Here is a 26,100-nt window from a genome sequence, read left to right on the forward strand (position 1 = left end):
AACATCCATCCATCCATCCATTTTCAATACCGCTTATCCTCATTAGGGTCGCGGGGGCGCTGGAGCCTATCCCAGCTGACATAGGGCGAAGGCAGGGGACACCCTGGACAGGCCGCCAGTCCATCGAGGGCACATGTAGGGACATACAACCATTCACTCTCACATTCACACCTATGGGACATTTAGAGATCAATTAACCTGCAACATGTCTTTGGAGTGTGGGAGGAAGCCGGAGAGCCCGGAGAGAACCCACGCTGCCACGGGGAGAACATGCAAACTCCACACAGAAGGACCGCTCCGACCGGGAATTGAACCCGCGGCCGTCTTGCTGTGAGGCAACAGTGCTAGCCACTACACCACCGTGCAGCCCTGTTCAAACATGACAAAACAAAATAAAATATGATCTGTAGAAATCCTGCCGTAAATTATAAATGTGCTGCACGAGTCAGTCATTATAAATGTACTGTCCTCATTTACATTGGTCAGATCCAAAATTGTATTTATTCTGGGTCATAGATGAAAATCTGAATGCATCCGCCCCTGTCGGTGCGTCACATCTACCACAAGAGACGAGCAATAATGAATGTATTTGTCCCTGCACACTTTTGCATTTTTTCAGGTATTGGATCAGAATTGAGTTGTCAGGCGTTGGGTTACGCTTGTTGGTCCCAATGAAGATGACTTCTTTTTGACGAGGTTACTGCGGGCGTCCTGCCCAGCCAGGAAGTACAGGATGGGGTCCAAACAGCTGTTGGCACTGGCAAAAGGTCGGGTTACCTTGTAGGCCACACTGGAGGCCTCCAACAACCTGCAGCTGATCTGGTGGACAATTTCAAATGTGATGTATCCAAGCTCTTAAAGTTATTAGAACACATTTACATGAAAGTGTTTGTCCTCACCTGCGATGGATCGACCTGCCTTAGGTATCTAAAAGAATAGTAAAGGCTCCTGGTGAGGTGGAAGGGTAGGAAACAGAGCATGAACGTTGCCAGCACAACGATGATCATTTTAACCGACTTCTGCTTGGTTCGTTGTGACCCGCCCACCCCCCCACCCCCTTCAGACCCCCAGCCAGGCTCCAGAAGCTTCCGCACCATGAGGCCGTAGGTCACCATCACCACCATGAAGGGCAGGGCAAACATGAGTACTGACACGGCTGAGCTGTACACCAGGAAGTCATCAAAGAGCTCCGGGCTAGTTGTGTCGTAGCAGATCCGCACACCATCCCGATACCTGAAAAGGAGAATACAATTGTTTAGGGTTATTAAATGGTTGTGCTGCCTTCTTTGGCATAAATCATAGAAAAAAAGGAAAAGGTGATCATTTAAGTGTGACATTAAGGCACCCTAAGATAAGACACTTATCTTACTCTACACTTAAACACGCTTTCAGTACAATAGAGAGAAGGAAGTAATGAAGGGAAAAGAAAAAGGGATGTGCACATATTCACATTTAATTCACCTAGTTCTTGAGAAGTAGAGAATAGGTGCCTGGCAGAGTAAAACAAAGGCCCACACTGCCACAGATACCAGCTTGGCCCGACGAGCGCTGACCCAGTGGAGGGAGCGGACTGGGTAGCAGATGCCAATGAAGCGATGCAGACTGATACAGCACAGGAACAGAATTGAACCTGTCAGAGTGATAGATAATTAATATACTTTAAAACACATATTTCTTCTATTTGTATAATATTGCATTGTGTGTGATATGTCATGCTGCTTTATCTGAAACATATTATATATCAAACTCTCTCTTGTGCGGCCATCCCCGTACCATATAAGTTGGTGTAAAACAGGAAGCGGATGACCTTGCAGAGCGGCTCACTGAAGGGCCAGTCGTTCTCATCCGCGTAGTAATAGATGAGGAAGGGCAGGGTGAGGATGTACAGAGTGTCGCACATGGACAGGTTGAACATGTAGATGGTGGAGGGCTTCCAGCTCTTCGTACGGAAGACAATCACATACAAGGCGGTGGCGTTCAGCGCCAGGCCGATGACAAAGACCAGGGCGTAGCTGACAGGGAGGAGGACATATTTAAAATCTTCTTTAAAGCGACAATAGAAGGCGCTATCATTGGTCAGGCCGGTCATGTTGCCGTCAAAGGTGGCCATCTCGGTTGTGAAAGCACCTGAGGAAAAGGGATAGATTTGTGAATATGCTGCATTTAAACCTGGAAGCGTTTCACTTTGCAACAACCGTGAACAAGTTGTCACACGCACAGCAGTGGGAGGCCGTGGAGGTGCAGGAGATGAACGAGACACGAGAAAGTGACTTCGACCTAGATTACGTCTTAGGATGCCTCAAGTCTTTCACGCTGGCACGCTTTTTAATTATTGATGGACTAATGCGGACGTTCTTCGATCGCCTTTTCTTTCTGAGTGGATAGTTGACTAAATGAGAGAAGAGAGAAGAGGGTACTTAATGATTGAATTACATGTTGTACTTGTTCCACCACCTTGAGACCTTGTCTCAGGAGACTACTTACATACTTGTTTAACCTCAGTCGTACCTCTCCTCTCTCTCCCTGAATGAAAAAACAATCTATTTCAACATATCTGAGCTGCAGAAGATTCACACAGACTTTTGTGGTAATAACCTTTTTGCACGACTTTAAGAGTAGCTGTGTTCTCCGGCAGAGGAGGAACAACTTTTAAACTCAAACCAGACCTTGTTTAGAGACCCTGTTAAGACCTTTTGGTTTCGCTCACTGGCATGCACATTGTTGACCTCGGTTCATTTCCCCATCTATATAGATCTAAAAACATAGTCATGGAATAACATGGAAGTGATGCCTTAAAAACATGCATGTAAATAAGACAGTAGTCAAACGACGAGTTAACCACCTCCTTTTTTTCCTCCTCTTTCTGACATTATTATTTATTTTTTTTGCCTCTTGCTCGCTCTGTACCCTTTGATGTCGTCCAGGTTGACTTTAACTGATAACAGATCTGAGACAGAGAGGCTCCTTTTGGAGAACCCTCCATTGCCCTGACGTGCTGTGAGCGTGCCACACCAAACTCAGAAAACAACTTAGTATTCAGCAGCTAAGCAATCGGGATAGTCGTGTGTTAAATTGTCCGTACAAATATAACCACATTGCATCCCAGGAACTATACAATACATCTTTACTCACTCTGAATGACTGCTACCGCCTTTCAAAGACCGACCATCCTGTGCAATGGTTCCTCATTCTTACGAGTAGAAGTACTGTATATATCTGACTGTGTTGCTTGAGGCTGAATGCATGCCTAAGATGCTTCTGTGAGGGAAAAACCTGAGGAGGTGTGTGTCTGTCAAACAAGCTCTAGCCTGCTCACAGTATGCAAGCCGTTGAGCCCGGGGCTCAGATGTTAACTATCTGTTAGTCAGATGGACAGGGAATAGCAGGCGGCTGTCGCCACCTTAACCTGTTCAAATAATGATTTTTGAGTTCCTTTGGTAAATAGAGAAAGACATTATTTTCCACTTTTAAAGCAGAAAATAAGAGATTGTTCACTATATGATCACTATAAGTATGGACTTATATAGTTATCAACATTTACTTCTTTTTTTGTAACCTAGCATTTAATAGGGCATAGGAATTAAAACAAATTGTTCTTACAATTAGCTATTACTTTCTTTGCTTTTTTTGAACACTAATACCACAAACCAAAGCTATTTTGAATCACAATTAAAACACACATATTGGCAAACAAATTTTTCAAGTAGGGATATCCTGCAATAACAAATTATGAGTATTTGGACCTTTGGGCCCCCACAGAAATATAGTTGACCTGACTTTCAAACAACATGCATTTTTGTATCAAAACAGCAATATACAAAGAATACTCACATTTCAGGCACTCATATGCAATGAGCAAATCAAAACAAATCATCTGTGCAGCTTTGTGTACTTTTAATTAAACTACTTGACTGTTTTTACAGTAAAATGTCTTACCTTAGTACACCTAAAGAATTATAGAAAATCCTCCAATGCTGAATCATAAGAGAAACCATAAACCAAAAGCATCCCGGCAGGATCCACGTAGATACAATATGATCCAACAATGACTGTCAGCCATGTTTTTCTGTGCCACTGGCAGAAGGTTATGTGTGTGGGTGTTAGTTGTGTTTGGTTTCTCTGACTGTGATTGTGTGTGTGCATGTGTTTGAATATTTGCGTTAGATTGAGTGTTATACTGAGAGGAAAGAGCACTTAATGTCTTACCTGCTCCAGAAACACGATGTATTAATGATTACATGTCCCTTAACCTTAACTTTGGCCATGGCACGTAGGCATGAAATACAGTACTTACCTGTCCTGCTACTTTTGCCTTTTCTTCTATCAATCCCAAATTAAAGCTTCCAGAGAGCCATATTCCAGTTCCAGTCTGTTTTATAAGGCATTGTTACCAACCATATAACAATATTTTATAGTTTGATATTATTGTATATTATATTATTTATCCACAGCCACACCTAACGTACATAGACAAGGCTACATGCATGCAGGCACTGTTGAACTCTTGAACTCTTTACAAGGCATTCAGACACTCTCTGTTGTGATGTATTCTTGTAATGGTTCACTCAGCATCCACTTGCAATGAACCCCAATGACCCCATTTTAACTGCCTACTGCCCCGTTATCCCATAGTATACTAAATGATATCACAAAATAGCAAACAGAAAATAACCTTTTCTCAAATCCATTATATTTTATATATATATATATATATATATATATATATATATATATATATATATATACCGTATATAAAATATAACGGACATAACGTTATATATATATACATATACATATATATATATATATATATATTTGTTTATGTATATATATACATGACGTTATATATATATATATATATATATATATATATATATATATATATATATGTGACACCTTAAAAATCTATGATAATTTCAGTTGAATTTGAAATACAGGCAGAAAATAAATTATCTTAAATTATCATGACTAACAATCAAGCGTCTAATATTTGGCCTTTTGTTTCTTCTTCCATGTGTGTCTTTTTTATTCTGTTTTTCATCCTCCACCACCATCGATTTTTCCATGATCGACTGCGGCTTCTTGTTGCTATGCAGGTCTGCGGGACGCAGCTCCTATCGGTGTCGATCTTCTCTCTTTAAGCAGGCCTGGGCCGCGCGGAGAAAAAAAACAACCTAATATGAGCCCCATTTTGTATTTGTCACCTTCCTTATCCCCCTATTTGCTTAGAAACACCTTTGCCAGTGTGTTAAACGAGATTAGGCGAGAGGAGGCAGAATAAAAAGGAGGCCTTTCTGCCCCCAGTGTTTTCACCAAAGACGGGGTGATGTCCCGCGCTTCGCCACACGGGGGAGCCGTTGTGCTTAGAAAGCCGAATGGGTTCCTCGTTAACATCCCCCCGTCCCTTCCCTCTGCTTTTCTTCTCCGCCTGTCTGCCCTCCTGCTCCTCAGCCCAGTACAGTACACACTAGTCCTCTCACAGTGGCAGCAGCCAACACAAGTGTGTTCAGCCTCTCCTCGTAGCTCCAGTTTCAGCGCTGTACAAACGAGCCATTTATCATCAATCATGGCCGCCGGAGTACAAATTTAACTCCCGTTTCCCCCCCTTGTCCGTCTGAAGGGGAGGATTTTTGTTTGTTTGTTTGTTTGAGGAGACAACATATTAGTCCCACACTGATTTGGATTTCCTCTTGGAATTACAATACTTCTCGGGAGGGAGATACCATTCATGTCAATACTCCAAAATGCAGCCGCCGCCGAGGAAGGTGAGTGATTTCCAGAGTCCGTTATGTTTTCTGTCCAGACAATGACAGATAACAGTAACCCGAGAAGTGGATGTTGTGTTTTAATAAACACACACAAAGCGCCCGATGCTGCGGACGAAAAACAATTAAAGGGGAAGAAAGACATTAGCGACGTTTGCTAGCTGGGGGTAGTCAGTAACGGTAACCTAGTGACACTAATATGAATCTATAACGTCGCGTGAGCCGTCAAACGTCAAATAACGTTAGCTAGAACAAGCTAGGTGGGCTAACGTGAAATATGTATTTATACAAAGCACCATGTTGGTTCGATAGTATGATATTGTTGCAGTCCCTTTCATAACCTTACGTCATGTATTACAAATAACTTTCAATACCACAAAATATGTGTACATATGTGTAGCATGTGCACATTAACTTCACGTTATAGTAGCGTTATGTAGCAACGGTTTTATTTGATTAATTTATAAAACGTGAAATTGTGACAATAGTCCCCTAAAAAAAAGCTTTCGTTTCTCCACGTTGTGGTGCTTTTAGTCTTAAGGGAAGACCTTCAGTCTGTCCAGGGTCACATCTTTGTTTCCCATCAAAGGCTGAGCTGACAACAGCTAAAAACACACACCGAGCACACACGCTGGAGAGCATGTCTCATACTGACTTGATAATGTATGGGCTGAGAAAAGACCACAGTCTCCTATAGTAGTTTGGCACTAGTGTGTGTGTGAGTGCGTGAGGATGTGTTTAAATTGCTTGTGCATTGCTTTCTATTAGTGTGTCCTGAAATAGATGCATGAGAGACAATTAGCTTGCTGTGAACCTCTGCACAGGTTTCTCTTAATTACCATATTCCCCCAGTGCCAGTTATGCTCTGGGTTTCTACACACATACTAGCACTGAACATGTCATGTCATGTCTGTAAAACACATACACACTTTTCATAATTGAGGCTGCAGAGACCACTAGAGTTGCCGTGTGTGTGTGTGTGTGTGTGTGATGCTGCACCACTCCGGTCATATTCATTTTGTGAGATCTTCTTCGTCAGATGTCAGTGTCTTTCCCATTTAGCTGACTGTAAAAAAAAAAAAATACTTCAGAGAATAAAACCGAATATATTTGCAAAACACTGACGTGTTACCGCCTGCAGTTGTGGCTCAAAACACTCAGCCCACAGCACCACAGCCAAAGTGTATCAGTATTTGGCTGTCGGATACTAATAATTTCTCTCCCAGTGCGACACACACAGCCCCTTTAGTGTGTTGTCTGTGTCTCGGCACATCTGCTTACAGATTGATCTGGCTTGACTCGCATATATTAGTTTTATGTACGTTAAATTAAAGATGGCTTCTAAGAAGTCTGAAAAGAGGCAGTGCACTTCTGTGCCAACAGCCCAGTACTTTTAACTGGTCATAATGGGATTCAACTGGACAGACATATCACAAGTGATCCGGCATGAGAAATACATACTGTACAATGCACATCATGTTCATTTATCATGATATAGATTTGACATCATGTCGACCAACCCCAACTGCTATTTCGTTACCTTCTCATACAGGTGGGGAGGTATACGTCAGAATCACTGTTAGATATGTGTGTTGATGTTTGTGTTACAAAACAGGAACCACATTTCTGTGATACAGAAAGACCTGCATCAGCTACCACTACACCAGCTGAGTTATTTCCCTTTAACACGACCTTCAATATACTGGATTTATCTTTCTCCTTGCCTCATAATTAACATACCCATATCCCATCTTTTTCGCTTGTAATTTTCCCCTTCTGCTTCTCACCGACCGTCTCTCCTTCTCGCCATCTTCTTTTCTCTGTCTTTTTTTCTTACTCTCACTTCATATTCCCTCCCCCTCCTTCTCTTTTGATGCACCCTCAGCTACTCTTCCTCTCATTTTGTCTCCCCACCTCTGTCCTCACCCTTTGCCCTTCCCCTTCTCTCCCTGTGGGTTCTTATGAATGATGGAAGGTGAAATCAAGTGAAGTCATTTTGCCCTGACAATGTAATGAACCACTCCCTCCTTATCTTCAAAGACATGGCACATAAAAGAAAGGAGCTCTGCAGTGTGCGTTGGTGTGTGTGTGTCTGTGTGTGTGTGTGTGTGTGTGTGTGTGTGCGCATGTGTGTTGTTGATTGTTTCGTGTAGAACAGTCATGAATTTGCCCACTGTTTCTCTGGTGAATAGTTGATGGAACTCACTAGACTGTACACAATGACCACCACAGTGACTCTGTATGTGTTGGCAGGAGTTAGTGTGTGTTTGTGTGCATGTTAAGGGTGAGCTCTCTCAAAAGACTGTGAATGATTGCAGGTTAGAACCCCAACTCTGACCACCAAAATATTTGTTGGGTATATGGCAATACAATCAGTATCTTTTCCGAATGCCCACGGAGTCTGTCTTCACGTAATGCTCTTTTAGATAAAAGTGTCACCCTCAACTGCAAAAAGACTCTTCCAAAAGTCTTAACAAACCTGGACACTGATGATGTTGATGGACTACTTTATTTTTTGGAGATCACATTTTTATTGATTTTAGAAATCTACAGCAAGTTAACACTGAAAAAAAAGACAACCTAAAAAAGGAGAGGGTGTAAAAGCAAATATATATATTTTTAGATTTCTTTAAATTTTTAAAAATGTATTAACCAATATTTACTTTTTGTACAGGAGGACTTTTTCACATGTTTCGGTTTTGTAAAGTCGTAACTATTAATTTGGGAAAAAGTCCTGAATTATGTAGTTCCATGTGACTGGTCCTGCTCCTAAATGACTTCTCCTTGCCAAAAATGACCCTAACCCTAACCCTAACCCTAACCCTAACCCTAACCCTAACCCGGCAAAAGAAAAAAGAAAAAAAAGGCTGCGACTGTGTTGTAGTCCCCCACATACTCTCACAACATCCCAGTAGTTAGCTCGCTACCTTGACGTTGTAGACATTGAACTCTGAGTAGCTAATGCATGGTGCGAAAGAAAAAAAACTATCCTGGACTAGAGTCTAATTCTATTATATCATAACACACTCCCTAATGGATTATATGGAGATGCATATGGAGGGTGGGCATCGCCAATTGTGTGTGTGTGTGTGTGTTGGGGAGGGAGAGTGGGGGTATGGAGTGAGTATGTGTGTAGATGTATTTATTTATGTTGATATATACTGATGAGAGTGTGCAAGTGTTTGTTCCTCTCAGGTTTCTAGCTGAGCACACTTACTGTAGAGTACAGATGATTGATGGATTGATTGATTGATGGAGGTTACATTATGTGTGTGTGTCTGTGCATGTCTATGTAGGCCACTGTGACTCAGGAGCCAACTTTGATTCTAATATACAAAAAAAACGTAATATTCAGAACTTGAGATGCTTTTGTGCCGTCTACACCACAGAGCTAAAACGATCCTTCTTTGCTTTATCCCATCAAGTACTTTGTGACAGATATGAATTCAGTGAAATTAATCACAACGGAATAATAATGACTTTTACCATGAATCACTTTATCGGTGCACTTGATGAAAAGAGTTAATCTTTTTAATAGTTTGCTTTCTGCATTCAGTGAACTGTGGGAGTTGAAAAGTAAAAATGTTTGATGCTGACTAAAACCTGTCATCATATTTTTGAATCGGTACCGTATTATTGGTATTATTGTAAATGGAGCTAAAACTATTTGATCTGTGCGTCAACAGAAAATTATTTGGCAACAGTTTGGATAATCTATTAATCGTTAAATCAGTTAATCAGGCATTTGTTAGTTGCAGTGGATTATGTTACTGTTCTTCTCACACGAGTTTGTGACTTTATGATTTCATGCAACATTTAATCCAAGTAGGGGTGGGTGATATAGCCACTTTGGAAAGAAAGTCATTATGAATTGTTAATGTGTATATGACTTTCAGGCAGGTAGAGGCATTCACAGTTCATTGAACCCTTTTACGACCAGGAAATTACATGAAAATCCTTTATTGGAATTGTCTTTTTGTTTCCTCCAGGTCAAAGTGACACAGGAGCTGAAAAACACACACACAGAGCAGATGACAAGACTGCACTTTAAACACCAGACCGAATGTGACCTGCTGGAAGACATGAGGTATGAACACGTCTGTATCGCATGCGTCTACTAACACGATCCTGAAGAATACACTGACCAACTGCCAGATGATTGAACATCTAGTTGTTATATGACTGTGATTTGCACGGCATGCACACATGGACACGTCCATGTACCAGAAGAAAGAAAGAAGGAAACAACTAGGGAGTGAGGGAGGAGTGGAATGAGCAAGAGAAAGAAGAGGAGGACTGTTGTGATATTCTAGTTTTTGGAGTAGGACAAAGGGTCAAGAAAATGACGAAGGAATTTCCTGGTGCTTTATTCCTCCTCTCTGACACATTCTTCCTCTCTTTCTTCTTTTCCAATTTTACATTTTTGTAAATTTCTTTCTGTCTACTCTTGCTCTGACTATATGTTTGTCTGTCTCCATATCTCTCGTTTTCATTTTGGCTCTGCTCTGTTTACTCATGACGTGTGTGATTCTGGCAATTTTCCCTTTTGGATTTTGCAATGGGAAACCCTGGTTCTTTCACACGCTCTCATTTTCTGTTGACTAAGCATTGATTATTTATGACCGCAAACTCCCTGCTTCTGTCTATCCATTCCTTCTCTCTCTTTTGCTCTCTCTCCGTTTCTCATTTTTACACTTCTTCTACCCTTTCTCTCTCTGAGACTTCCCTCTCTTTCTCTCCCGTTCACTCTTGGGGGTAGCTCCAGCTGTTTGAGAACAGATTGCCTTGTTGCTGTTTCTGATGACACATTCTTCTGGTGGTAAAATTCAGAGCAGCAGGGTGGTGCAGTGATTAGGGAGGCCACCTTTTATTTGGGAGATCCTGTAGACAAACATGCATCTGCTTTGTCAATGTGTCCTTGAGCCACTGAGGCCCCACTAGCTTGTCTCACTCATCTGACTTGATTGTAGAGATTTTTTTTTTTTTTTCGTGACATATCAGAAGGGTAAGGGTTATCTGAAATATAAATCAGAGGCAAGATGGCCGTTCAATATGCTTTGACTTTGACAATCGATGCTGTTGTCAGAACCAGCTGTCTTTTCTGCGTGATACCTGAGGCACTAAAAGGCAGCAGCTGGCCAAACAGTCAACTGTCTTTACCAATACCACTCAAAAGCTTGATCCGTTTAATGGGCACAAATAGTTTACATTTTGCCAAAATAGGAAGTACACAAGAAGAAAATGAGATATTTCTATTGTCACTGACTGATCTCTACAAGATTTACGTGACATAGTGAAGAAGATATTTGGCTGAAATAATTAGTTGAGTAATCAAATTATTTTCTACATTTATTTTTCAGACTATTTTCAGACTTCAATCCAATCAAATAAATAAACTGAGATTTATAAATATTGAGAATAAGCATTAGTTGCAGCCCCACATAGTCAATGTAGTTACTAATGCAGCAGTGATTTCCACAGGGAGAAACAATTATTGACCTGTCCCCGTCCAGGGTCAGAATGAAGAGTTGATAAGCGCAATGAGTCCTGCAGACAATCAGTGACTTGACTACAGTAGGAAGCTAGCCAGTTAGCTAACACTGGACCATTCAAAGTAATGCAGATTGCTGGATATTATCCATGTAAAAATACAATTTTGATGGATATAGACTGAAACTATGCCTCTTAAATTGTTTATGCAGATCCCTTTGCTCAGGTGCTGATATAATGGCAACCAAATAACCTTTAATAACTTGACCCTGCAGGACAAGGACAGTGGTCACATACTAAAACACATCCTCAGTTGACAGACACACATTTTCCAGCCTAAAGCCTACAGTAGATTTTAACTGTTTAATCCCCAAATCTGCTCTGAAGGTTATTTACCCTAATTAATCCACAGGCTGGCTTTAATCAACAGCCACACTGAAACACATAGGCACATACACACATATGAATTGCTGTCTATAGTGCATTGATCCATGTGTTTTACCAATAGTAAATTAGAAAAGAAATAGAAACAAACAAAGAAAGAGAGAGAGAGAGAAAGGGCAGTGTATTTAATCCCCTGGGACTGCATTTTAGCTGGACTAGTTTTAGGAGAGAGGATAAGAGAAAGAGAGAGAGGAGAAAACGATGACGAGTTGGTGGACTCAGGGAGTCAACTTGGTGTCCTCAATCCAGCTAAATCCCCCATACCCTTATGTCTGCCCAAACACACACACACACACACACACACACACACACACACACACACACACACACACACACACACACACACACACACACACACACGCACACACACGCGCACACAGTAGAAAATAGGCAAGTCTCACAAATACTTGTATTCACCTCACACATGTGGTAACATTGATCTATCCATCAAATACCTACTTGCCCTTCCTTTAGCTGAACATACTTTTACTTTATCAATGGAGCTATAACACAATTTCAATATTGCATCTGTGTTTTATTAGTTTAATCTGTAGATTTTGATCGGTGAATGAAACTGAATTGCAGAAAGGCCATTATCGTGACACTCTGCTCGATGATGGCCTTTCTGCAAAGGGCATTGTATGCTTTGCCCTGCAGCGCTGTGTTATGAGTCTGTTGTCATGATTGTCATGATGGGGCTTTACAACCATGCACCCCTCTGTGAAAATGTTATTTGTTTTGTTGGGAGAGTACTTGTGGACAGGTTGCAAAGTCAAATGCATCAAATTCACCATGGTCTAGACAGAGTGCTTTATAAAGAATACACAAAGAGCATCATCAATCATGGAGATGACAGTAGAGAGGAAACAAAGGATACAAGTGCCAGGTTTTGTTGCTGATGGCTGGACTGCTCTAGTTCAATTCCTAAATTACAACTGGGCCCTGTTGTAATTTAGGAATCCAAGCTCCACGCCTGTGTGGCCCATTTGCATGGGATAAAGGAAATGTGTGTTTCACGCAAATCCTATAAACTATCTGCAGATATCATTAAAACCTAATGGGTCTCCATGCTGTGTAGCCAGATGAGCCTCCCCAATTTGAACCCAAAAGGCTATCAGAATCCTCATTAATACTTTTCACTGCAGCCTCTATAATTTAGGAAAAGGAGGAACAAAAATGATGATCCAAATGAATGTAATGCTGATTCACACCCATCTAATATATTTGGGTCGCCTCTGTGTTTTGTTGAAATGACAGCACAAGCAGCCTCTGTTTATTCCATCACACCAGTTAATACTAGACCCAAGTCTCCACAACAATTTCTTTGACATCCCAGATTCAAGAAGCTACATCGGATAAGAACTATAGTTTGCTTCGACTAGACATTAGACAACATGAACCTTTCAAGTCAGGATTATCTTGGTCAAAATAATTGCAATATTATCCCATTAATCATTAAAATATGCTTAAATATGGCACTAAAACAGACTGGATTCACTTAAATATAGATTGCATTAAGAAACTAATATTGTTATTGCTCCACAGGCACATCTTTTTTGAATGAAAAATAACCTTAATCTTTGATAAGGTTATCATAAATCATGTGGTCCACCTGCACAAAAAACAATAAATTAATTGAAAATATTGTATTATTGTTTGAGGCTGTCTAACCTGTATTTTTTTAATCAGGTCCGATAACTTTTTCAAGTCTATCATGGTGATATTAACGATTATCCCTTTCGTGGAAATTAAATGCAATCAATTTATTGTGTTTTATTACAATCCGTCATATAATCCAATATCGCCCCATCCCTAGCTACGAGTTCATGGCCACACGCCTTCAGTTAGACTGAGAGGGAGCTGTTTGGTTAACTCTTTCTGCTCCTGCACATTTCCTTCCTTGTGACCCCAACGACATGAAAGACAGAGCACAGGTTTGGTGATAGCACAAGGCTTTCGAAACGGAAAGGACTTTTGTTTGCTTAGTAGCCTAAATTATTTAAATTCCAATTTTAAGCCTGATTTAGCCCTACCAACAATTTTTTCAAAGCTGTGGAGAATTATTTTAATCATTATACCCTGAACATAGACTGTATACAATATGAACATATATTCATATGTTCATACGCCTCTGTAATGTCACCGATGGCTTTCTGAAGAGCCATTGTGAATATCAAAGTGGGGGTGGCTCCAGCTGTTACCATCTTGGCAGTGACGACACAGCCTAGCTCTAAAAATGGGCAAAGAGCTTCTGCTTAGTTTACCTCAACACCACAAGGGGTTAACTAATTACAGAGAAATGTTTGCCAGCATTTTCAGAGGCTTTAGCAAATTTGTGCGGTAGGAGAACTGGTGGGATGGGTTTGCAAAGCCTTCAACACTACAGGCCCTTCAAGAATGTACTTGTAGTAGTTCACTTCAATCTTTTAATTTTGAGGCTTGTAACTTAAAAATAGTATTGTATTTTGAAATAAAATGTGAATTTATTTTTCCAAATGTTTGCTTGGTCTTGGAGTGGAGACACTGCAGAGAACCTGCAATATTGTATCTGTTGGTGATCACGCAGTGAGAAAACATCACCTCTCTCCTCCGCCTCTGTTTCTGTCTGTGACTCATGTTGCTTATCCTGTTGTTGCTGATCTCAGGCTGTGTTCTGTAAACCATTGATCTCAGCTGTTTTCCCACGTTTGATCATTCCCTTTCTCTGCCTTCACACACAATACAGTACATACACTTATGTCCACTCTGAAGCACTTAAGTATTTCCTGTCAGACACACATCTGGGCATTTTCTTTCTTCCTTTTATTTTTCATGCACAGCTGATGGTGCTGACACTGCGTTTTTACTTATGCAGCACAGACGCATGAAATGGGCAGATATTGTGGACATAGCAAGAGGAGGGAGGAGAGAAGGAGTAGTGGAGAAAGAGAGGACAAGAAAGCGGAGTGCAGAAAGAGGAAGGGATAGGAATTAGGAACAAAAATGGAGGTGGAGGAAGGGTATGGAGAGGCTTTAAGGATATATTGAAATAGACTGTGGGCAGAACAAATTAAATGAGTGAGCATAGCAAGTTCAAGGAGTACAGCGGCACAGACAAGCATCTTAGGAGAAGTACAGTATACCCTCACTATGCTAACAACAGACACTGATATTATACACTTTGAAGCTAAATAACTATTCAAGACTTCAGCTGAAAGGCCTGTTCTGTTTCCATTCACAAAAATGTTTAGTGGGTTAGGTATTTTTCTAGATGGTAACTGGATATCCATGAGGTGCCACCATGGTTGCATGAGAAGCCGAAGCATGTCCAAAGATCCCAGTGAGGATGTGTGTTTGTCCATGTGTGTACTTATGTTGACTGCAGTACTTAGATACCGAAGCAGGAAAGCTTTATTTTGGGGCTGTGCATGTATTTGTTGGAGAGCCTACATTTATATTTGCATAATGTACATGTGCATGCATGTGTTTTGGTGACATAACTGGATATTAGAACGTTGGGATGAAAGAAACTGAAACGATAGACTATAAAGTGTTTCATTATTATTTTAAATGTTTAAATCGATTGGTTCCTTATGCTCATTTGACTGACACTACCAGCTACTGAGATTAATCACTTCTTTTCCAGAATGCTTTCCAAGTTACAGGTTATTTTGCATCATATAGATGAAGCCCTATAACATGCACAAGCTGTCAGCATGTAGCTTAGTTTGTCAAAGAGCCTGTGTCATACACAGGAGGTCCTGTGTTTGAATTGCCAGCAGGGCCTTTTCTATGGTCAGAAGCACAAGTCTTGCATCAAAACTTGAAAGATGAAATCACCAGTGGTGAATTGTGTACACAAACATTTGTGTGGCTCCACGCATAAGTGGTCACTAGAGTATCACCAAGCTATCCTTGTTTTTGGAATTCATCTTAACAACAGATATAATATACGGACATTGCTCACAATGTCTGCAACAATGATGGGCGGTATTACCAAAAATCTGTATCGCAGTCCTTTTAAAAAGAGTGAAGGGTTTTGCGTTATATCACAGTATTTTCTTTTTTTTTTGCACTTTTATATCTTTATGGTGGCCTATGTAGTAAACTGGAGACCCTGGGTTCAAATCCCAGTAAAGCCTTTTCTACAGTCAGTGCCAGTGTTGTATCAAAACTTGAAAGAACAAAGCTCCAGTGGTGGACTATGCACAGGAACATTTGTGTAATTCCAAGCACAAGTGGTCACTGAAGTATCACAAGTGGAATGCGTCAATCAGTTGGCAATTGAAAAATTAATGAGATTTAAATTAGGTTTTAATATGATTTTCATCAGTAATGGCAAGGCGTTTATGGTGATGCAATCTGTTGCAATATATTGCTTTTAAAAAAAAGTGTTTTTCAAGGTTGCCATGCTAAAGAACGTGCTCAACAAGGGCATAGCCGTAGAGCTATGGCCTTGTTGGTTAAAGTGCCTGTCTAGTAATCCCAGCAAGTGTGCTTGGTTAGTTACTCCATAAATATTGCTTTACATAGCTGCTCTTGTCTTTAGCTTTTGGTATTCCAAAAACATATTTACAGCATACTTTAGTAGTCAACATTTAGTTTGAATCCCACCTCTGCCTCTACAGTAAGCAACGTCAACTATTTAAACTTGAAAGAAGAAAGTTTCAGCAGATGACTTCCATGTTTTTCCAATCAAAATTGGTCAGTCGCTGTTACAGATATCTGAATATTACCATGCTGAACTCAAAAGAACTAAGGGATTTTCATTATCCAAAATGTTTATGATGACAGCTTCTTAAAAGGGAACTACACCCAGTTAGTCATACGGTCTGAGAACAGTTAGTAAACATGAACACCTCTCTCCCAAATCCAAAACATTTAATGCTAAAATTCAAATTTGTGATGCCGTCAAGGCCTATATAAAGTCTGGAACTGCTCCACAATGACTAGGGAACGATGTTATAGATATGACACTAAAAGGACCCAGGTGGACGTTTGATATATATGGATACCATTTTTGTCAGAACTGAGAACATTACAATAGATTAAAGATGAAAAAAAGGGAAAACAATATTTCTATGGGTCACCAAAATCAGTCTTATTATCTATGGAGCAGCTCCAGACTTTATACTTGATAACTTCACAATTTGAGACTTCTGGTTTCTGGCTTACATAGCGTAGTTCATGTTTACACATTTGGATTGAACCTTCCCAGGCCATGGAAATAACATTTCGGGATTTTTAATTTAGGTGGTGTTCCTATTTTAGTGTTAGAAATTGCTTATGTTCTTGTTTTACATCATTACTCACTGAATTACTTTGTGGTTTTGAATATGTTGTTCCAACAAAAATGCAGTCTGGGTGTTGCTGTTCATTCAGGGTGCTGTGTAGTTAAAGGAGATCCTGGGTTCAAATCTCAGTCATCCTTTTTGATAGTCCAGTGCAGTTGTACGTGTTGAGATTGTGTATCAGTGGTTAGATGAGAAGTGCTGTTCTCTCCTTGAAAACTACTTAGATTTACTAACTTCCATCCTTGCTGCATATTGCTTCCAGGAGGAGGTTCAGGGTTAGGTATTCCAGCAGTTTCTTTTTCTACACTTTATATTTTATGAAACTTTATTTTCCTACATCCTTTATGTCATCTCATTAAGATCAAGATCGACCGACACAAATACAAACACCTATAGTTGGTGCTTTTGTCAACCCCCCAAAAAAGTTGGAAAAGTTAACATTTAAAGACGCTCGACAATTAAATGCAGTATATGAAATCTTTAACTAATTTTATGCAAGACAAATCTAATTAATTGTCAATATAGCAATCACATAACGCAAAACAAAAAAATATGGTAAACATGTACAAAAGAAGCTTACATTGAGTTTTTCAAAATAGGTGCAGCCCAACAGATTAGCTAGTTGCAGCAAGGCTGGATAGTTGGTGTGGTGGGCTATTTTTTGCTTTATTAGCCAGTACAAGCACTTGAATGCCCCCATGACAGCCTCATGCTCCAGGACAACTGTGGGCGCAAATGATGTAAGGACGGTGTTGCCTGAAATGGCATGCATCATCAGCATTGAAGAGCCAAACATGTTATTGATCAAATCATAATAGAGAAAACCATGTTTACCTGCTGACAAACCTGACTGATGCCGACTCTCTATGAGGTTATTCTGTGATGCTCAGACACTATGTGTTTATCAAGTTTGTCCTTTATGTAGGACTGGCAGGGAGAATCTATAAATGTCCGGGCCTGGTTTCCTCTCACAACTGCCTGTTTATGCCGTCTACATATTCAACATATTCCTAAAACCAAAAAGAAAACTGAAATTTCTCTATTTACTGTATTGTATCTATTAATTAATGCAATGTGTTTATTTATGTACTGTATTTACTTACTTACCAAGATCAGTCTTGTACAGCCAGGGGGAGTATTTCCCCTCTGACAGCCAAGCCGGGTCAAAACCTGTCGTCCGATGGTGACTGGGGGGAGCTACTCCGAGTACTACCTGCAGGAGAGCCACTTGTCCCATCTTCGCCACCTTGGGAGCGTTTAAAAAACGCAGATATATTGGTTTGCTTTACATATTTACATAGAAAAAATCGCCCTCCCGATATAATGGTAGGGGAAACACAGTAACATAATGATGCTACTGAGGACCGTTCTACTTTGATGATGGGTTTGATATTTGAATGTAAATAATGTAAAAATATGCGTGTGCAATGTTTGTGTGCCTGTTTAGTCATTTCTATTGTATATGCTGCTTTGTTCGTTCAGCAAACCGTGCCAGTACAACAGTGTAATCAGATATCTAATGTTATGTTTTTCATTCTGCACATTCCTGGGCTGTGATAAGAGCTCCAACTGTCTCTGCTGCCAGGATGTTGTGTGATGGAGAGACGGAGAGGGGGACATTTTGAGGGGGTTTTACATTTTGTGAGTCAGAACGGAGACAGAAAAGTCCACTCCTGAGACATCTGAGGTGACCAAAAATGGATTTGCACCATCGCTTTTTTTCCATTACATTACAGAAACTATTAATGAAAAAAAAAAAAAAAAGATTTATATATTCTTCCTCCTGCCTATATGTCTCTAAATGATACTACTCTAACAGTATCTTGTTAGCTAATGGTTGACTTTATAACAATTATTTAATATTACATATAATATTCGCCCTTTCAGACACTTAAACAAATATCTGTCTCTTTCTCTCCCTGTAGGACCTACAGTCTGAAGAAGGGACAGCTGGAGAGGGACTATGCACAGGTAAGACTGGCTGCACATCCTGGGTTTGAATCCCTTTTCTACGGTCAGCACAAGTCTATCACCGATACTTGTATATATGTCTTTCTCTTTGTCTACTTAAGATACAGTATATGTAGACATAGTCAACTTTGTGGCCTGAGATTATACTTGGACACACTCCTTTATTTAGTAATTTCTGTTTTGAATGCAATATGTTTTACGGTGATTCAATTCAATATATTTTTTAAACTTCATTTTGAGGATGCCAACTGAATCATTGCTTCTTAATTGATCATTGTCATGGTGCTGTGGCTTAGCTGGCTAAGTGCCTGTCTTCACACAGAAGGCCCATGGGTTCAAATCTCAGCTGAGCCTTTTATACAGCTCTGCACTATCGTACTTGAGGAGATCGTTGGGAAAGGGAAAGGGAAATGTGTAGTATCAAACAAATAGCAGCATCAGTATTAAAAGTTCCTTAAAGCCTCAACGCAAGTTCACAACTTGTGCATTAAGCACTTAATGTTTTCAGCTGAATTTGGCATTTCAGCACATTTGTTACAGATTCAACTTAAACTGTTAAATTAAGGCTTTAGGGTTATTTGTTTCAGGCATCTGGCCACTATGTGAGAAGCCAAACTCATCAAAAGAGATTAAATAAAGTGAATGAAATGTAGAAATAGTTGAATGAAAGTCTTGAGCAATAGTTCAGTCTAACCTAAACTGCTACTTTGCTCTTCTAATGAGGCCTCAAGCTAAAAAATTGGCAAAGCAGAACTGATAATTTGCTAACTCTTTGAAATGTCTCCATGCAATTAGAGCACCGTCTATGCAGAAAGCATGCTCTTATAGCTTTATAAAATGGGATACTTTAAAAAAAATTGTAGATGTATACTATATGTTGTGTCACTGTAAATGGTGGGATGAGTCGATCACACTTAAACTCAGCTGTATCAGGTAGATACTTATTATGGTACTTTAATTTTCATCCAGACTCTGTTTCTAATCTGATGAAAATAAGAATGTATGATTTTTGAGTGAAGCACACCTCGTACATGCAGCCAACTTGGGTCAAATACTTTCAAAATGCTGGCCACATTTGGTTTCACTTCCCATATTATTTGGCTATTCACCAATGTTTAGTTTTCTCTTTCAGTAAACAGTTCAGTAAATTCATATTTATGTATATATTTGATATATTTTGTTTAACAAAGTTAGACGAGCAATATGTTCGTCAAGCCTGATGTGACCTTACACATAAAAGCACGGTCACTTACACACAGTGAGGCCGACAGCTTATTAAAGCCTTGGTGGGCCAAGGTTACACAGTTCAAGCTCAAAACGCTGGAGTACTCATTCAATTGCTCTTTGAGAGATTACACTTGGCATTTTGTACAGCATAATTACATTATATATACAAAACAAAAATAAAATAGGAATATTAATTGACAGTAAAGATAATCTTTAGTTTTACAGCAAGGAAAGAGTTACTTGTCTCTACTGCTTTTAAATGCGACTTTAAGTATATTTTAGACTTTATACTTTTGCAATAAACTGACTCACATTAGGTTAAGATAATGTTTGTTGAAACAGAGCTTTTGATCCCTTGAAATTTAAAATGATTTTGAGCTAAGGCGCTGTATCATCAGCTGTAATCATCAGTATTCAGGCTTGAGGGGAGGCATTTACGACTGTTTGTATTTCTAAACATGGTGAGCAGGAATGACTGCTTCCTTACTATTAAATTATTTCTACCCATCAAGCAGCCACTGTGTAGTGTGCTGCAGATTGGTCAGGACGCACAAAACCAAAAAGCATTTCCCAGTCTGCATACTCCTCTTCCTAAGCATATTTGAACAGTGTCTATGTAGAAAACCAAGCAGTACCTGCCGCCAACAGCATGAATGAGTCTTGATTTTTTTATTGTATTTTCATGCTGCTGAGCTTAAGCCCTCACATGCGCTCACATACACACATCCATACAGACACTGAGATATTCTCAGCTGGAAAATCCTCCTGTAGCCTAATGAAAAACATTTGAATATATTACCGATCCACCTCTAAAGTGCATATTAACATATTCACTCTCTGCAGCTATGCACACATTGCTCTTATTTTGTAGCCATAATATCCAGAATGCACATTTACACGAGAGGATGAGATGGAGAGAATGAAAAAGCTGTCCAAAGAGGGGAGAAAAGTGTCTCTTCATTTGCATGTAGTTTGAATGATTAAGTATGAATTTCCTGTGGTCAACTCCTCTGGTTTCGGACACTCATTATCTCCCTCACTTGCTTTCTCTCCGTCTCTCACTATGCTCCCTCAGCACTGTCTTGTTCACCTTAGAAACAGAGGTTGCCTAGCAACCACCCCCACCCTTCTACTCAGTAGGACAATGTAATTGTAGTGTGTGGTTGATAGTATGTGTATTAATGTGTCGGAATGTCTAAGTATTTGTTATCATTGTTTTTTAAACGTTGGGATCTGGCAGGAGTGAGTTTGGTTATTATCAATTATAAAAATGTCATTATTGATATTAGTCAAATGAATAATATCAATTGGATTAGTAATACAGATTGTGGATAAAGTCCAAAAATTGGTGAATGGTTGAATCTGAGCACTGACAATAACAACCAGCTATTACTACAATATGCACAAAATATTCACAGAAAACAATAATATAAATCAACATACATCTGTATACAATTACAAGCAGGTGTGTGTGTGTGTGGGAGACGGAGGAGAGAGAAAAAGGGGAGCGAGAGAGAGGAGAGGCGGACGTAGTCACGGAATTGATTACGCCACGTGAGACTTAACAATGGCGACATGGCCGCGGTTAATTAAAAGGGGGGATGCGACACACAATGGAAGCTGTGCTTAAAACACCACATGTTTATGAAGCGTAACGGCATGCGTTTGTGTGTAAGCGTGTGTACATGTGTGTGTGTGTGTGTGTTAGTTTGAAAAGAAAGCAAAACTCAAAGCAAAGTAGATCCTCACCGCAGCATTAAAGTACAGTAAATGCAACTTTATCACACAGAAAACCGACTGGCAAACTCGGGTTCGGCAGCCACGGCAATGGTCATTTAACTACCGACTTTACTCGTGGTGGCGGATCACAACACAACAAAGCCCAGCAGTGTGGATCAACACAACAAGCACAGATCTTCCTTCTGTAGGTGAAAGCTGGGGAGCACAGGGCAAGTTATCTGTTTCTCCTTTAGGATCAAAGTGTGTGAACCCTAAGAGAGTGTTGCTCGACCAGCAAGGTGGGCATTGCTACCTAGGTTTTTTTTCCCGGGGTAACAATGTTGTTTTTAGGCTTTTATTTTTACATTTAGGCCTCTGTCTCTTTTTTTCCCCCACATGGTGATATCCAACATACATATGAAAATATAAAAATGGTGAATGAATAAGCTAACTAATTATTTGCTCCGCTTACTGTTATCTAAATAGCATTTTATTATGGCACGTGTCGTCTGCCCTTATCTCTTGTATTTCTTTCCACTACACACTCAGGTAGTCGACCACTGGGAGAATCTCCACTCACTCATTGGCCCCCTCCTGGTGATACACGCAGATATCCAGCCAATCAGCATGGTCCAACAGAGAGATGGAAAGAGAAAGTGGGAGGAAGGCTCAGGCTGAAAGAGACAAAGAGGCAGGGAAAGAAATAGACATGAGCATTTTTTTAAAACGGGGGAAAAGACTGATGGTGTGATGTAGAAAGGAGAACATAGCGAGTAAGAAAGTGAAGGTGCTGTTTTTTAACCTTTGTCCCCTCACTGTGTCAGATCAGACGCCAATCCAATAGTTTGATTGGTGGCCATGTTTTCTATGTGTGTTAGCATGTGAGTGTTAGCTATTTGTCCTCTATTCCCCTCCCACAATCGGCATTGCTGGAATAGTTTTAGGCTGGGGTCACACTTCACTGCACTGCCCAAAAAGGCCAGCCTGCTGTGGCTGTGTGTGGGTGTCTCACTGCCCTGTAGTAGTAGTAGTAGAAGTAGTGCCCTGTTATATGTAAATCATTTGTAACATTATGCGTGGTTTTCATGTAACTCCTCTAAATAAAATGTGAATTTTCAGGTTCAGTTCACACATCAGATCTGAAATAGTCTACCCACAGTAGAAACTCTGCAAATGTAAACCACATTCAAAACAGAGTGCTTTGAAATTCTAATTACATCTTCTCCTTTCCATCTTGTCTTTTTGTATCCATCTCCTGCTCTCTTTGTATTCTTCTCATCCTTTCTTCCTTCCATACCTTGGCACATACCGTAGATAACAAATAGCTTGTGTACACATCCATTAAAGCCCACTTATTGATTATGTATGTGTCTCTTATGTAGCCAATATGTGATCTACATTCATTATGTTAAGGTTTATAGAAGGGAAAAGAAGTCTGAGAAGAGGAAAGAGATGGCATTGAGGAAAGTCAGGACATCGCTTTCATCTTCCTGTTCTCTCTCACACATAAATACTTGCAGATACATCACACACAAATTACCTTTTTACAACACATCATTGCTGTCTGTTTCAATCTTCTTTTAAACAAAAGCAGCAGTAGTAGTAGTTCTGTATTCTTTCTCTTTGTCTCCCTCCTCTTCCATTCGCCCTCCTCTTACTTACTTTAGCTTACTCAGCAGATGTGGATGTCAAAGACGTCCTAACACGCACATGCGCACACACACGCACTAACGAGGCCGAGAAGTGCAGACGGGAAGAGACGGGAGAGAAAATCAAGTATATTGATTCACGAGGAAGTTGAGGAAGTAAGAGGGTTAAAAAGGCAGACACACAAAGGTAGGAAGAAATCAGAGAGAGACAGCTGATAGAAAGTGAGTGATAGTGACTGAGCCAGAGACGGCAGATAAGTAAACGGAAGTATCAAGGTGACTGTCTGCAGAGTTATTTGGCGAAAATGTGCATCGAAGAGAACAATGACTGATGGAAGGAAATGGCAGCGTTATGAAGGGATGAATGAAGCACACAAACTGGCTGACAGTCGCTAATGTATTATCATTTCAACTGTAATTCTTGCTTCCTTGTGTCCTCTTTGCAATATAGTAATATAGTCCCTCTCAATTAAGTTTGCTCTAAAGTATTAGTACCTGTTGTATGGGCAGCCTGGGAGCAAGTAAACAGTAATTCAATTCAATTCAATTCAGTTTATTTTGTATAGCCCAATATCACAAATTACAAATTATCCTCAGAGGGCTTTACAATCTGTACACATACGACATCCCTGTCCCAGGACCTCACATCGAATCAGGAAAAACTCCCCAAAAATAACCTTTGACAGGGAAAAAAGGGAAGAAACCTTAAACATGTCATTGTACAAAACATACAGTTGCCTCAGGCCAATGAGTAACAGTTATGTCAGCTTATTTTGACCGGTAATTGTAGTGTCTCCCATTGACTTATAAGTCATTCAAAGAAAATGCCAGGATGCCGCTGTGAACACACAAATGAGCTCAAAGAAACCGCTTTGCAATGATGACAATACTTGCAGGCAGTTAGCTTACGAACTGGCATGCTTAAAATACACAGTATTCAACAATAATCAGCTCTCTTCCTCTTCCTTTTACTTTTTCTTTGTCAGTCAACCCCAGGATATCCTGCTGTTTGGGTACCCTGTTTGCCACTCTGATCACAAAAACAGGATGTATGTGTGCGAGCGAGCATGTCTGTTTCACTGTATGTGTGTGTGTAATAAAAGGAGCACTTCCACCTTACCCAGACCACACAGGAAGGGCAAAGGAGAGAGAGAGTTGCCATAGTAACGTGCTGTTCATATTTAAATTACTGGCATATTTAAATTACAATTACAAGTGACAGGATAAATATAAAAAAGACATTAAAGACAACAATATCAACATGTAAGTCCAATATAAACAACAACAACAGTGAAATGGGGATGTAGTGCAGAAAGGTGGTAATAGTGCAGATGGAGGTGATTAATTGTTCATCAGAGTGACGGCCAGAGGGAAGAAGCTGTTCGGGTGTCTGGTGGTTTTGGCGTACAGTGCTCTGTAGCGCCTACCAGAGGGGAGGAGTTGGAACAGCTTGTGTCCTGGGTGCGAAGGGTCTGTAGTGATATTACCAGCCCGTTTCCTGACTCTGGAGGTGTACAAGTCCACGATGGAGGGCAGGCTGGAACCAATAGTTCTCTCAGCAGACCTGACTATGCGTTGTAGTCTGTCTCTGTCCTGTTTGGTGGCCGATCCAACCACACAGTAATTGAAGAACAGAGAACAGACTGGATGATGGCGGAGTAGAACAGGATCAGTAGCTCCTGATGCAGGTTGTACTTCCTGAGCTGGCGCAGGAAGTACAACCTCTGTTGGGCCTTTTTCCATATGGTGTTGATATTGGCGGCCCACTTCAGGCCCTGGGAGAAGGGAGGAGAGGCAGTGAGGTAAAATGACCCAGCATCCAAGTTGGCCAACAACACCTCAGCTGTGCTTCTCGCCATTCAGTGATTGCCAAGTTTAGCTGCCATTGCTCTCGTTCATAAAAGAGGTTGAGTCATCTAAGAGGCCTTAAATTATGCGCTGACAAATATTGTGGCTGTAATTGTTCCTTCTTCATTCCTTTTCAAATACATCTTTAGTGTGGCTCAAAATCCACAGTCCTTGTTCCGTGGAAAAAATACACAACATTTAGCTGAAGGTAACGTCAGGCTTCAACAGAAGAAGTTACTGGCAATTATTTTGGTACATAGGCTGACCATCATTAAGGTACTGCACATAAATAGTTTTCAAGTAGGCTCCATTAAGAGCATGTATTGTTTTTATTCATTGGTTGATTTGTCTGCCTCCAGCAGCTCTGTTGGCCTACAGTGTCTCTGGCATGCTCATTGAAAGGGGCCTTGATCAGTTGTTATTGCTATAAATTTCAGTCAACTGGCTGAAGGATGTGCACATAGTGTCCACAAGGGGCCACTAATGAGGGCTAACCCCAGATGTTCAACTGGACCAAATTCAAGATACAGTATCTGGTGTCATTGTATTGTTGATAAGTTGATGGGGAGCAGTGTGATGTGGTGGTCAAGCTGTCAAATCAGTCCTCCTGTCAGCCAGCCAGCTCACAGTCAGTGGCTGTCTCAGCTGTCAGTCACTGTCCTCACATAACCCCCCCCCAGAAATACACACACACACACACACACACACACACAC

The 26,100-nt window shown here is 40.4% G+C and overlaps 2 protein-coding genes across 4 annotated transcripts in view; one reads left to right on the forward strand and one right to left on the reverse strand.

The window, feature by feature from the left end:
- Positions 1-349: 349 nt before the first annotated feature.
- p2ry2.1 (purinergic receptor P2Y2, tandem duplicate 1) lies at positions 350-18,110 on the reverse strand. 3 transcript variants are annotated; one of them, XM_034548125.1, is made up of 6 exons: positions 3,133-3,222; positions 1,774-2,127; positions 1,462-1,630; positions 1,095-1,233; positions 900-927; positions 350-819 (listed from the first exon to the last, which is right to left on the reverse strand). In XM_034548125.1, exons 2-6 carry the CDS (start codon positions 2,108-2,110, stop codon positions 698-700), a joined length of 795 nt encoding a protein of 264 aa, XP_034404016.1. In that variant the 5' UTR covers positions 2,111-2,127; positions 3,133-3,222; the 3' UTR covers positions 350-697. The 3 variants fall into 3 exon arrangements, with proteins under 3 accessions (XP_034404016.1, XP_034404015.1, XP_034404014.1); XM_034548124.1 differs by lacking the exon at positions 3,133-3,222 and adding an exon at positions 18,080-18,110 and having other exon boundaries at positions 900-1,233; XM_034548123.1 differs by having other exon boundaries at positions 900-1,233.
- LOC117741235 (F-BAR and double SH3 domains protein 2-like) overlaps positions 5,422-26,100 on the forward strand; it is a 56,267-nt gene continuing 35,588 nt past the window's right edge. Inside the window, 3 exon segments of the mRNA XM_034548126.1 lie at positions 5,422-5,765; positions 9,755-9,852; positions 18,898-18,943. Of these exon segments, the coding sequence (XP_034404017.1) occupies positions 5,745-5,765; positions 9,755-9,852; positions 18,898-18,943 (165 nt within the window). The 5' untranslated portion in view covers positions 5,422-5,744.

Source organism: Cyclopterus lumpus, chromosome 13, assembly GCF_009769545.1.
Source record: "Cyclopterus lumpus isolate fCycLum1 chromosome 13, fCycLum1.pri, whole genome shotgun sequence".
In the NCBI taxonomy this organism is placed as follows: domain Eukaryota; kingdom Metazoa; phylum Chordata; class Actinopteri; order Perciformes; family Cyclopteridae; genus Cyclopterus; species Cyclopterus lumpus.